Genomic DNA, 12,544 nt, shown 5'->3' with positions numbered 1-12,544 from the left:
TTCACTTTCCATTTCTAACATATAAACAATTCAATGAAGAACTGAAAATTACTTATAAATAAAGAACATAATGTTCTCTTTTCGTGAATAACGTCTTGCACTGACCATTTCTGCCTCTTTGTGCAATTAACCTGAAATCTGATGAGTCAAATTAATTACAGCAAAGATAATGAACTGACCTATAAAATGCATTTCATTCTTCACAAAGCAATTATTAATGTACAATTATGTTTAACATAGGAATTTGCAATCGAATTGATTTATCGTTTTGCTTTTTCATCAATTTTTCAAGGCTATTGCAATGATTGCTTGTAAAGTTCATTCTTGTTGTTGCTGTTGTTATAGCGCATTCAAACATGTTCAAACGATATAAGGAAAATCATTGAGCTAATGAAATATGCAAAACAATTGCTTAACATAGACTAGTGAGATTTAAAAAAAAATGATGGGAACTGGAGAACACGTTCAGAAGAAATTCTAACTTTATATTAAAATCACGTAAGCTGTAAATGTTTTTACGCTATATCTATTTTTTACTAATTGCACGAGTATCTGTACAATTAATGATAATAAAAAAAAGTAATACAATGTTGCCATTTACTGATTGTTATTACTGATTCCAATATACCTTATAATTAAAAGTGTGTAAAATTATCTGTAAATTTCGTTAACATGCAATAATACATTGTCTTGCAAAATTGTGCAAAATTTTATAAAATTACTCATTCGCATGCTGTTGTAATATTTAGATCATAAACTTAAACAAAAAAAATTAATAGTTCAAAATTTGACGCGCAATATTTATACTTGATATAAAATCTTCTCTATCGCGTTTTCACGCGCACTGTGTCAATATTTCGTACATTATGCTACAATTTGTATTAAGTAAACTGTCCAACTTTTCTCAATGAAAGTGATGTGAATTTTGGTACAACAACTAATTAATTTTTCTGTTTAAGGCCATGTCAAAATTCATACTGTAATTTCAATGCGAACACAAATATTGGCGATATTTATTCAAATAGAATAAAACACGCATCTGGACTTTTGTCAAGACTTTTGATGAGACCTTGTGCCATTTCTCCAATTTCAAACTTTCGGCTATATATAAAATGGGCTGATCTGGAGAGTAAGTTCAGTTGAAAGTTGATTTTATTCTCAAGATGAAGTTTATCGTGTGTCTTATCGTCTTCTTGGCAGTTTGTTATAGTGAGTAATTTTTAGAAGATATTCTCAATCATTTTAATGATATTCTTGGCGATATTCCTTCTAATTGTTTTTAATATTCTTAGACTGTCAAGGCATATCAATAAAGTTGCCAGTACCACCGTGTGCGAAGGCTATTCTTCCATATCCATATCCATGCACAAATGAAGATGAGCCTATTCCAGATGGACAAGCTGAAGACCCTGCTCCAGATCCACCAATTGAAGATCCTCCTCCAGATCCACCAATTGAAGAACCTGCTCCAGATCCACCAACTGAAGAACCTGCTCCAGATGCACAAATTGAAGATCCTGCTCCAGATCCACCAACTGAAGAACCTGCTCCAGATGCACAAATTGAAGATCCTGCTCCAGATGCACAAGTTGAAGAATCTGCTCCAGATGCAGAAGCAGCTCAACCTACTAGACCTGCCCACGCAGGTCAGCCTGCTGCTCAAGCCGCAGAACCTCAGGGTAGTCGACCTGACCATGCAGGTCAGCCTGCTGCTCAAGCCGCAGAAGCTGCTTATGGCGGTCAGCCTGCCCATGCAGGTCAGCCTGCTGCTCAAGCCGCAGAAGCTGCTTACGGCGGTCAACCTGCTCCAGACACAGAAGCTACAGAGTCAACTCCAGACACAGAAGCCGCAGAGCCTGCTCCAGATGCAGAAACTGCAGAGCCTGCTCCAGATGCAGAAACTGCAGAGCCTGCTCCAGACGCAGAAGCAGCTCAACCTACTAGACCTGCACAAGCTGGACAGCCTGCTGCTCAAGCCGCAGAACCTCAGGGTAGTCGACCTGACCATGCAGGTCAGCCTGCTGCTCAAGCCGCAGAACCTGCTTACGGCAGTCAACCTGCTCCAGACACAGAAGCTACAGAGTCAACTCCAGACACAGAAACTGCAGAGCCTGCTCCAGACGCAGAAGCAGCTCAACCTACTAGACCTGCACAAGCTGGACAGCCTGCCGCTCAAGCCGCAGAAGCTGCTTATGGCGGTCAGCCTGCCCATGCAGGTCAGCCTGCTGCTCAAGCCGCAGAACCTCAGGGTAAAGGACCTGCACAAGCTGCAGAGTCCGATACTCAGGCCGAAGAACCAGAACAAGAAGCTGAAGCTTGTTGTGTATAACCTGCCTAGGATGGACAACCCTGAAAGCACCAGGACTCACGAATACCCAAATGTGCTTCTTCAATTAATTCTTTTTCTTTAATGTTTGGATGTTACTTTCGAAAATTGTCAAAATTTAGTGTGCAATAATAAAAAAAAAAATAATTTGGACTTTAACTTACTCCATTGTTAAAGAAATGCATCAAAAAGATATTGTTCGATTTTCAAAATAATTTCTAGTGATTCCATTTCAGAACTTTTCCTGGAAAGTGAGCGAAAAATCAGGGAATTTTCCCAGGATAAACGTACCAATCAGTTTCTATAGTAAAGTTTCCAATGTCATATAAAAGATGATTAATTCCAAGAGGCATTCACAACTCAATTACTATCAATTATATCTCTAACAAAGTTTGATTGTCTTTCTATCGTCATGAAAACACCTTTTGTAAATGAATGATGTAGTAGTGTTTGCAAAGATGTTTAAGGAAAATACTACGAATGTCGAATTGAATATTCAGTTCGATGCTTTAGAGAGCTTTCTAGTCATGAGGAAAGATGCAAGTAAGACAAGGCGCTGATTCACTCTATATATCACAAGCACATGTGTATGTATTCGCATTATCTTATATAGAAATGTATTTTTACATAATAAAAAGAAAATCAGCAAGAAGTATCCAATCAAATAGATTTATTCATTGCTTTTCTTAATATCTCTCGTGATTGTTACGTTGATTGGTACAAGATTAATAACCACAATAAGGAGATAATGAAAATTAAGGGGTTCTAACAGGTAATTAAAATTTCAAACATCACGAAAAGTCAGTAAATAGATGACATTAGAATACTCAAAAGCTCCAGTAGCCTCATGAATTTTCAATAATACTTTTTACAATTATACATAATTAATTCACACCTAATTGATTGCGTTCATACAACTAGTCAATTACAATTACCCACTACTTTATAAAACAATTACCGTAATAATGATATAAACTGTTTGTGCTATACATTAGATTGCAATTTCATATGTCATAGTCAAAGTTGTATGAAATATGTTTCTGCGTGAAATCAGTTGTATGCAACTAAAGAGAATATAATGTCATATTGCCCACATTTAGGCTTTAAGATCTTAACAAAAATTATTGATTCAAATCATTAACTGTGACATATGCACCTACATTCCATTTAAATAATTAGTTTAATCCTTGGTTTAACCTTTTCAAAAATGTTACTCTCGGTATATTATTTTAAAGGTCAAAAGTAGAAAACACCTCTGTAAAGCCATTAAAACTAATTAAACCAATACATCCCAAAACATTGTTTCTCGTACATTCATAGAAGCATTTTTAATGAAATAAATAAATTATTTTCCTGCCAATATTTCATTCAATCATTAATAGATGTTGAAAAACTTTCTCGGCCTCTATTGATGGAACATCTCAGCTGATCCATTATTACTCCTTCACTGGAGAATGACCTTTAGTATGGTCAGGGAGAAAGGTTTATCACATTTCTGTGGATCAATAAATCAAATTGACATTATTTCATACAAATATAATATCACAAGCATGACAAGGAATGTTCATTGAGCAGCGATAATTTCCATCTGTTTTCAAATGTTTGACACAGGTCTAGAAAAAGTCAACAAGTTCATTTGGATTGAGAGAAAAAGTTCAATCGGGAGTAATTATGGTAATTGTAGTGGAATAATTCGAGAAAAGAACGTTTGTGTGTTTGGAACTTAATGGCAATAGTCAGTCCAAAAACACTGAGTGATAATATCAGGGAGAGAAGAGTATTATAATTGATTGGCGTGACAGCAATTGCTATCCGGGAGCCAACACAATAAAATGCATAGTTCTCAGCAGTGTCAAATCAGTCGTAGTCCGGAAAATCAGAGGAAATCTTCGGAACGAGAAAAGTGGTTAAGTGAAGAAGAAAAAATGAGTTATGCTATAAAATTCATTGTGGTCTTTATGATTATTGGAGCAACACTAGCTGAAGAACCCCAAAAAGTAATAATTTCTCAATATTACTCTCAAATTCTTCGTGATTTTACTTAACTTACTTTCCACTCAGGCCAAGGGAATCAAGTATGAAAAATTCGAAGAATCTCCCGGATCGGAAAAGTACCTCAAGCACAATATTAAGGCAGAACAAGTGAATGAAACGGCTTTCAAGATGTCCGTGGAAATAGAGCAACTGGATGACTGGGACAATGCATATGAGGTCGTCATGTCTATTCACCACAGTCCGAACAATGATGGGAAATACAAGGAAATCTTCGCTACACCGAAGGAAAAGATTTGCGACTACATGGCAGGAGAAATCTATCGTGATCATGTTTACCCGCAATTCAAGGACATCTCCAATTTTCCAGCCCCTGGAGACTGTCCAGTTAAGAAGGTGAGTTATTAATTAATTTAATTTTAGACATTTATGTATATATTTGTATTGATTTCAGGGAGTCTATAAAATAGAAGAACACATCTTTAACGTCAATGAATTGGACTCTTTCGGACAACTTGGTGGATGGCGTGTGGATAATACATTTTTTAAGGATGGTGAGATGATTTCGGAAAACAAAATGTACTTCACTGTCTACTAAATCAAGTAAATACTATGTGAACACGTTATGCTGTGACTAAATGTGAGTGCCCTCAGAAGTCTGTATTTAAAGAATTAGAAAGGTATTTCTCAATCTCTCATGCAAAAGCACAATGCTATTAATAATGTTACTGAAAGTCTTACAATAAAGTGTTTAAACTTCACGTGCTAATGGCTTTTCCGTCTGGAATCTCGAGTTGCAATTAGGAAGCACACCTGTTCTTTCCTTCTTGACCAAATGGCTTCTTATCACACGGGCAACTAGTATAGCAAAGTGATATCTCAAGTGGAGTCAATGACTAACGCACAGTCAAATACAATTTGCTGATTTGCGCTACTGATTTATTAATCCCAATTGGAAACATATCAGCAGTCACTTGAAATTTTGCCTTATCTCACAGAACTTTTCGGACAGAGATTAGGAGTAATTGACTCATGTTAACAACCTCTCCAATAAAGAAGACCTCCTTTTTCTTCAACATTACATCCTAGCGATCCTGATAACTGATTTAGAAATTCGTGTTGTTGATAAATTTTCAGTTTTTAGGTCAGATCCCAAAATATTTGAAAAACTTTGATAGTCTCCTTTGATTCTAATTGTGTCTTATCTTACAACAAGTCGTAACGTTGTTTTTCCTGTAACACCTGCATGTCGAGAATTCTTTAAGATTCTTATCGATAACTCGAGCGACATGAGTAATTTTCAATAGGCACAGTCATATTGAGAAGCTCCTATATAAGACAGCCTTCAAGAACCTCAAGTCAGTTTGAACAGCAACTCTTGACAACAAACATGCTCAGCTACATCATTCTTGCCACACTTATTCCGGCCATTTTGGCCAACACGAGTGGCGTTGCAAGCTGTTCAGGTAATCCTACACAGCCAATTCAGGTGTCGGTTTTGGGATGCAGTCAAACACCATGCAACATCGTACTTGGCCAACGAACCGGAATTGAGATCATCTTCAAAGCTGGTAAATATATTCAGTGTGTCTTCTTGGATAAACTCAATTTCACAACATACTTTTCTTGCCACCTTAGATCGTGACATTCCAAACTTCAAGCCGACAGCAACTGCCTACGTTTTTGGCATGCCCCTGGATCATACTCTTCCCGATGATGTCGTCAATGGCGCCTGCAAAAATCTCTCCAATGGGGAATGTCCTATCCCAAAGGATACCACTGTTGCTTACAACTTCGAGTTACTCGTGAGCCCTTCTTATCCACCCACGAGCAACATCGACGTAGACATCGCTCTGGTTGATGACAGCAGCAAAACAATTGTGTGCAGCCGCATTCGCATCAATGCCGTCAAAGCAATTCTCTAAATCATCGAGAGCTTTTTTATGTTCAGCATCATCATGCATTACAAATAATGTAGTATTCAGTGGGAGATCAAAGTGATAATAATATGCAAAATAAATACTACTTTTTATCGCTACAACAATGACTTTCTAATGATAACCATCGCATCAGTCGAAGAGAAAAGAATCTCCATGATTAAGGGAGATTAAATCGGTCGCCGGCATTTTCACACCCACCTTGCTGCCTTCCGATTAATTTATGGAGTGCACATGGTGAAGTTATCAAGGAAACGCTTACTTGAATTATCAAGTAGGTGATAAGAATACATTTTAGTAGAAAAATGACAGTATAGACTCTCCAGAACAAACAATTCTTAATAGATTTTCCAACACGAATGCAAAAGAATAGAGAAATTCAATTTTTATTCCCAAAGTATTTCTTTCATGGAGAACTTATGAGTAATTTAAACTGGTTCATGAAACCGAAGACTATGATGTATGAAAACTTCAGTCTAAATCATTCAATAACAATAACAAATTCAATTGTGTTTTAGACATCGATAGACCAACCAATTTTTGCTGTATGAAAAATCACAATATACTTGATAAAAACGTCTGTTCTGAATCACTTTTTGTATCGTACATTTTTTTTTTACTTAAAATACAGTAGGTATTAATTACGCAAAATCCCAATTTTCCGCAATTTCCGTTCAACGCAGACATTGGATTTCTGAGCGCACAATTCGGAAAAACCCCGAAATTACAGGTGGCTTAATTTAGCCCCAAGGTCACTGATGAAAGCGACGATAACAGGATAATGTATATAATAGGAAGTGGGATTAGTCAAACTGCATTTAACAATTTCTTTGTTCTGTCAAATTCATAAAGCATAGAAAACAAGACTTTTTAACGTAATTGGAGAATTTTTTTTTCAGATAAATCAATAGATTTCCGTTATCACTGGCCATAAATGATATTTTCGGTGACTTTACATAATCTTGAACACCTGTGCTTCTAAGACTGTTTATCAATGAAATGCCATTGCGAGATCCCAATCATCAGATACGGAGTCTACGTCTTCTTGAGCAGTATAAAAGGGTTTCCTGCACAGCAAGAGGAGTTAGTTGAGGAATCGTGCTGTAGAAAGCAGTGTGACAAGTGACAAAAAGGAAGATGATTCGCTTCTTGATTCTTGCCGTCTTCATTCCGGCCAGTCTGGCCACAACCGGAATTACTACGTGTTCTGGTTCTGGTGCACCTGCCCAGGGAGCAGATCAAGTTACCGTTCACGGATGTGATGCAGCTCCGTGCGATATTCTGCTTGGGGAGGAAGCGCTCATGAATGTCATTTTCACTGCCCGTAAGTTTACATAAGACTGCGAAATAATGCAAGTTACTGAGCAGAGTAATTCTTTTTCAGCTCATGACATCGAAAGATTCACACCACACACCGTGGCCTTCCTAGGACCTCTTCCTGTTCCATATCCTCTGCCGCCAGAGGTTCAAAATTACGCCTGTGAGAACCTCGTGGGCGCAGAATGCCCAATTCCTGCTGGAACCGTTGTCAACTACCTCTTCCGCCTGGCCGTCTCAAACAACTATCCTGTGCTCAGCAATCTGGGCATTGAGCTCACGCTGACCGACCAAAGTGGCCAAGGCATTATCTGCACGCGCATTCCTATCAATTCCGTTGATCCAACATTATAGTGCACACGTTGTTCTGAGTGCATCTACTCAATTGTGCAAAAAGATGCGATTCAGTTAACTCACAGTTAATTGGGCGCCTTTCACACATTACAAAAAAAACGCTAAAGCTCCTCTACATTATGTGAAAACACAATTTTAATGAAAAATAAAAAAAAATTCCCCAAAAATTTTCGTTTCGTTGGCACATTTAAATAATTTAAATGATATATTTTCTGAACAAGTCGCAATCCACAATTTATTTCTGAATTTGAGATTTAATGATGGATGGATAAATAAATGAGAAAAAGTAAGACAATTTTGAACACATTTAGATACAAATAAGGTGCAAATGTTAAAATTCCAAGTAAAAATAACATAAGGAAAACAATTATGGGGAATTTATCTGAATTCCGCTTACCACAAATTTCCTCCTAAAACAGTACATGTTTGATAAAATTTGCGATAAGAGTCTCTTAAAAGCAAGAGTGTCCTTGCTTTACTTGAGCTTTTTTCCAAAGCTTACTCTTAGAAGTGTTATACATAGTGAAGCTCTGATAATTTTATTCAATCATAACGAGATTAACTCGAAAACACGTCACAGGATCGACATTTTTATCGTACAAATTAATTTCAGCTCGGAATTTCACACCTTCTCCAAACACTTCTGCAGGAAGAAAGTCCCAATCGAAAGTCCACGTGGCAATATCGTCTTTGGAGAGTGGGCAAGTGTGAGAAACAAGGTAATCACAGCCTCGACTCAAGTCAATTTCCATAGGGATTTCCGCTCGATTTCCCTCAGGTAATCTATAGAGGAACAAAACACTCGGAAAGACATGAAGTGTGTCATTGGCTGTAAATTAGGAAAAACATGAAATTCAAATTAGATTTCTTAACGAACTTCAGTAATCAAACTTACGAATTCTTGCATCCAGTTCAAAACCTATGGGATTGGATATTGAGATATAACAAGTTGTATCATCACAGGTAGTGGATCGGACATCAAGCGGCAGAGGTTTATTCCTACCTGTAGTACAGTAAAAATGCTTAAAATACGGAAAAAAAACTGCCTTTTTATACAATTTACTTACATTTCTCAAGTTTCACAGCGGAAGCTGCTGTTATTATTACAACTCCAAATATCAGAAAACGCCACATTTTCCCACCACAAGTAAATCAACACTGAATTTCGTTGGATGAAAACGTGGTCTTGTTATCGTGTCCAAAGTTGAGATAGAGAAAAACCACTGATAAAGTGATTGGGGAGATTTTATTCCACAATCTTATATACCTAATTTGCGCCAAAATACAGAGAACCACAATTTAAGAAAGAGAATTTATAAGTTTAGAAAATGTTACAAATTTACTTAACAACAACCAGATTAATTTTGAGGCAGAATATTGGGTCTTGGAATTCATCATGCAAGACAATGATGCCTTTGAAATATGATCCAATCTTGATCATTTCTGCTGGCATAAAGTCCCAATCCATTGTCCATGTGATGATGTCACCTTTGCGAAGAGGGCAAGTGTGGGAGACAAGGAATTTACATCCTCGTCTAATATCAATGTTTATAGGAAATTCTCCTTTTCCTTCTGACGTATTGTAATGCAACATTACACTCGGAAAAACAAGAATTGTATTCTTTTCTGAAAGATGAGATGAAGAGAAATTACTTGAATAGCTACTTCCCCTAAAAAGACAGTTTTGATTGCTTACTGATTTTAGCATCGACTTCAAATCCAATTGGAGCTGAAGCTGATATTTCACAGTGGGTCGCATTGCAGGACGTCGATCGTAAATCCAGAGGTGGAGGCGCTTGTCCACCTAGTCGAAATACCTCCAATTAGCTCCAAATTACGAAATAATATATGTATATTTCAATGGATTGCTTACATCTTTCTAATTTCACCGCATATACTGCGGATAAGAGAGCTCCAACAATCAGAAAACGCCACATTTCACGGTTATGAGTAAATAAACACTGGGAGTCTCGTGGCAGCAAAGACGTGGTTCTCCGGTCACTATCACTACATAAGCTTTTGATAAGAATGCGTAGTACAATTGGACATCCAGATAAATTGATTGGAGAGTTTCAATCTTGTAGAAAACGCCAAAATTCAGAGGACGCCAAATTCGAACGGTTCAAAAGCACATACAAAAGCTTTCGAAAATCATGCAATGAGCCCATGAGCTTCGCCAGCACTCAATGCTCAAATAAAAGCTTCTGTGACATTGAGCTTTAAGAGGAGATTGAATTTATCTTCACCAAATCAAAAATGATCAGATTTTTGATATTATTATTAGGCAATCTTGATATTATTCTATTTAGCTTATGAAGATACCTGAATAAGAAATTCGGAAAAAACGCTTCAAATTAGTGATAGATTAAGAAATCAATCAGCCAACAAGCTTGAATATCCCTGAATATTTGAAAATAAATTCAAAAATGATAAGTAATCGGCTTAGTTCATATGAACCTATGATTCTTCATGCAAAATGATTAACAGTTCTTATCACACGTTTCATTGATCGATTCAGGTACAATATCTCAACGAAATGCTGAGGAATCTCCGTGTGCAAATATCACACTACCCCAAACCAGTGTTTTGATCTGATTTACAACACTTCACTTATCTAAAGCTGCAATTATGGAAAGATTACTCACCACCTAGAGATAGATTACCGAAGTTGCTGCTCAATTAACCTGTGTTGGTCTGTTATCATCAAAATATTGCCTTGTCCATTATCAAATGGTATATTGAACCTTCATCTGATTAGGATCTGACCACACGATAAGTCTCTTACATCAAATTGAATCCCAAGCTGTCTACTCGTGAAGAACTCGTGATTTCCAGAGTATACGAAGAGATCACATTCAGTCTATGCGACATTTCTGACTTATCAACACGAAACTAAGCGAAAGTTTCCGCCTTATCTGTGAACGTGGGGTTGTGAGTGATAAAATGAGACCAAGCTCGGTTCTATCTTTTGGTTGTCTCATTTGCAATCTCACTGAAAATTCAAATCAATCTACCGCGGGCTCAGGTAGAAATTAGAGTGTCACGAGCGAGTTCAGTAACGAATTTACTTATTAATATTTCGAGTGTTCGGTATAGTTTTGTGTCAGCTTCTAGTTGTTCTAGTTCAAATTCAAGTCCAGCAATGTTCTCAGGGTATTTTACCAATTGGTTTCATGTAATCACAGACCTTGTCCACCAATCGTGGAAAATACCATCATAATTCTTCGTATCGGCATCAGAACAAGTAGGTTTCGAAGCTAAATTTGCTGTAATCTAATTTTTAATTTAATCTATTACTTCAGATTATGTGACAACGCATCTTACGGCATATGTCGGCCACAACACTGCACGGAAACACGTTTATTTTCCTCTGGAGACTTGCATAAGCTAATGTTCCCGATTACTGTGATCAACTGGAACCAACTTAGTCATTTTGTGATAACTGAACAAAATTTTAATCAGTCTAAAGCCAATAAATGATGTTAACTGCATTCTTTATCTCAAGGTCTTATTTTTTTGAAAAAGAAAGACCAAAAGGAAAGCCCCAATATTTACTGCTGGTCTTTTCGGCTTTGCTTTCACATAATTCCGCCGGTTGCATTTGACAACCAGACGGACACCTGTGTGATAAATCCATTGAAAATGATTGTTTATCTTATCTTGCAGCAGATATTTGAGCGGTTCCTATCCTCAAGCACTAGGCCTTATAATTGGTTTCGCGCGAATAATTTTGCACAGTGCATCACTAAATTTGAAGTGAAGTAGCACCATGTTTCGATACCTTGCTATGGTTCTCCTCCTCGTTGGAGGAATATCCTGTGACCTCATGGACGGGATAACGCCATGTAAGTCAATTAATCAGTTTCCACAAGCGTGTATTCAAAATGTTTGTCTCTTCGCAGGTGATAACAATGTTCCGCTTCCACTTGATGTTTATGTCTACGGTTGTGACAGTCTTCCTTGCATTGTTCACAACGGCGATACCGTGTACTTCGAGATGGATTTCCTTGTCCGTAAGTCTAATTCTTCATTTGAAAAAATTGCCATTGTTTATCATCCGTTACTTGATTTCAGACGAATTCACTCCAATCTTGACGGCGAATGTTTCAATAGTTCTTGGACCGCTCCAAATCCCATTTGCACTTCCCGAAGAAGATCAAAATGCTTGCAATGGCCTTATTGGTGATATTCGCTGTCCTGTGTTTAGCGGCGATGTCCCCCGATATGGTCTTGGCATGAAGGTCGAAGCCCCCGTTTCCGGCGTCACTGTCGTCTTGGAATTTTGGCTCGAAGATTACAATAGAAAGCGCGTAGTGTGCTACAGACGTGAGCAGAGAGTCGATCGTCCACGTGCCATAAATCATGAAGAATGAAATCGATGATAACACGCACGTTTGCCAAGGAAACAACTAAGCATTGGAGATGTTCTCCTGATTGCTCTGAAAACCTCAGAAATATCGCACTGGAGATCACATGAATAAATATCTTACTTGAAGCATTGCAAAAAAAAATTCAAATCAATCTGATATCCTCACTTTTACACTGAGATAGTTGTTCCCAACCATCCTTAGTAGATACATTAAACTCATTCATCGTGTGCAGTATCAAAGGTTTATTC

General features: G+C 37.4%; 6 protein-coding genes across 6 annotated transcripts; 5 read left to right on the top strand and 1 right to left on the bottom strand.

Moving 5' to 3' along the window:
• Positions 1-1,163: 1,163 nt before the first annotated feature.
• LOC132257917 (circumsporozoite protein-like) lies at positions 1,164-2,329 on the top strand. The gene is made up of 2 exons (XM_059754973.1): positions 1,164-1,209; positions 1,293-2,329. The coding sequence occupies exons 1-2, from the start codon at positions 1,164-1,166 to the stop codon at positions 2,327-2,329; spliced, it is 1,083 nt and encodes a 360-aa protein (XP_059610956.1).
• A 1,813-nt stretch (positions 2,330-4,142) lies between these two features.
• On the top strand, positions 4,143-5,079 carry LOC132257614 (uncharacterized). The gene is made up of 3 exons (XM_059754594.1): positions 4,143-4,323; positions 4,388-4,714; positions 4,773-5,079. The coding sequence occupies exons 1-3, from the start codon at positions 4,159-4,161 to the stop codon at positions 4,914-4,916; spliced, it is 636 nt and encodes a 211-aa protein (XP_059610577.1). The 5' UTR covers positions 4,143-4,158; the 3' UTR covers positions 4,917-5,079.
• Positions 5,080-5,681: 602 nt separating this feature from the next.
• On the top strand, positions 5,682-6,342 carry LOC132257833 (uncharacterized). Its single transcript, XM_059754872.1, has 2 exons — positions 5,682-5,889; positions 5,957-6,342. The coding sequence occupies exons 1-2, from the start codon at positions 5,709-5,711 to the stop codon at positions 6,241-6,243; spliced, it is 468 nt and encodes a 155-aa protein (XP_059610855.1). The 5' UTR covers positions 5,682-5,708; the 3' UTR covers positions 6,244-6,342.
• A 1,050-nt stretch (positions 6,343-7,392) lies between these two features.
• LOC132257916 (NPC intracellular cholesterol transporter 2-like) lies at positions 7,393-7,926 on the top strand. The gene is made up of 2 exons (XM_059754972.1): positions 7,393-7,579; positions 7,640-7,926. Exons 1-2 carry the CDS (start codon positions 7,393-7,395, stop codon positions 7,924-7,926), a joined length of 474 nt encoding a protein of 157 aa, XP_059610955.1.
• Positions 7,927-8,465: 539 nt separating this feature from the next.
• LOC132257915 (uncharacterized) lies at positions 8,466-9,060 on the bottom strand. The gene is made up of 3 exons (XM_059754971.1): positions 8,994-9,060; positions 8,822-8,929; positions 8,466-8,755 (listed from the first exon to the last, which is right to left on the bottom strand). The coding sequence occupies exons 1-3, from the start codon at positions 9,058-9,060 to the stop codon at positions 8,466-8,468; spliced, it is 465 nt and encodes a 154-aa protein (XP_059610954.1).
• Positions 9,061-11,713: 2,653 nt separating this feature from the next.
• On the top strand, positions 11,714-12,299 carry LOC132257911 (uncharacterized). Its single transcript, XM_059754967.1, has 3 exons — positions 11,714-11,771; positions 11,829-11,939; positions 12,001-12,299. Exons 1-3 carry the CDS (start codon positions 11,714-11,716, stop codon positions 12,297-12,299), a joined length of 468 nt encoding a protein of 155 aa, XP_059610950.1.
• The last annotated feature ends 245 nt before the right edge of the window (positions 12,300-12,544 follow it).

This window comes from Phlebotomus argentipes, unplaced genomic scaffold (genome assembly GCF_947086385.1).
Source record: "Phlebotomus argentipes unplaced genomic scaffold, Phlebotomus argentipes genome assembly scaffold_4, whole genome shotgun sequence".
Taxonomy (NCBI): Eukaryota; Metazoa; Arthropoda; class Insecta; order Diptera; family Psychodidae; genus Phlebotomus; species Phlebotomus argentipes.
Note: the sequence above shows the minus strand (reverse complement) of the source record. Positions and strands in the feature narration are given on the sequence as shown.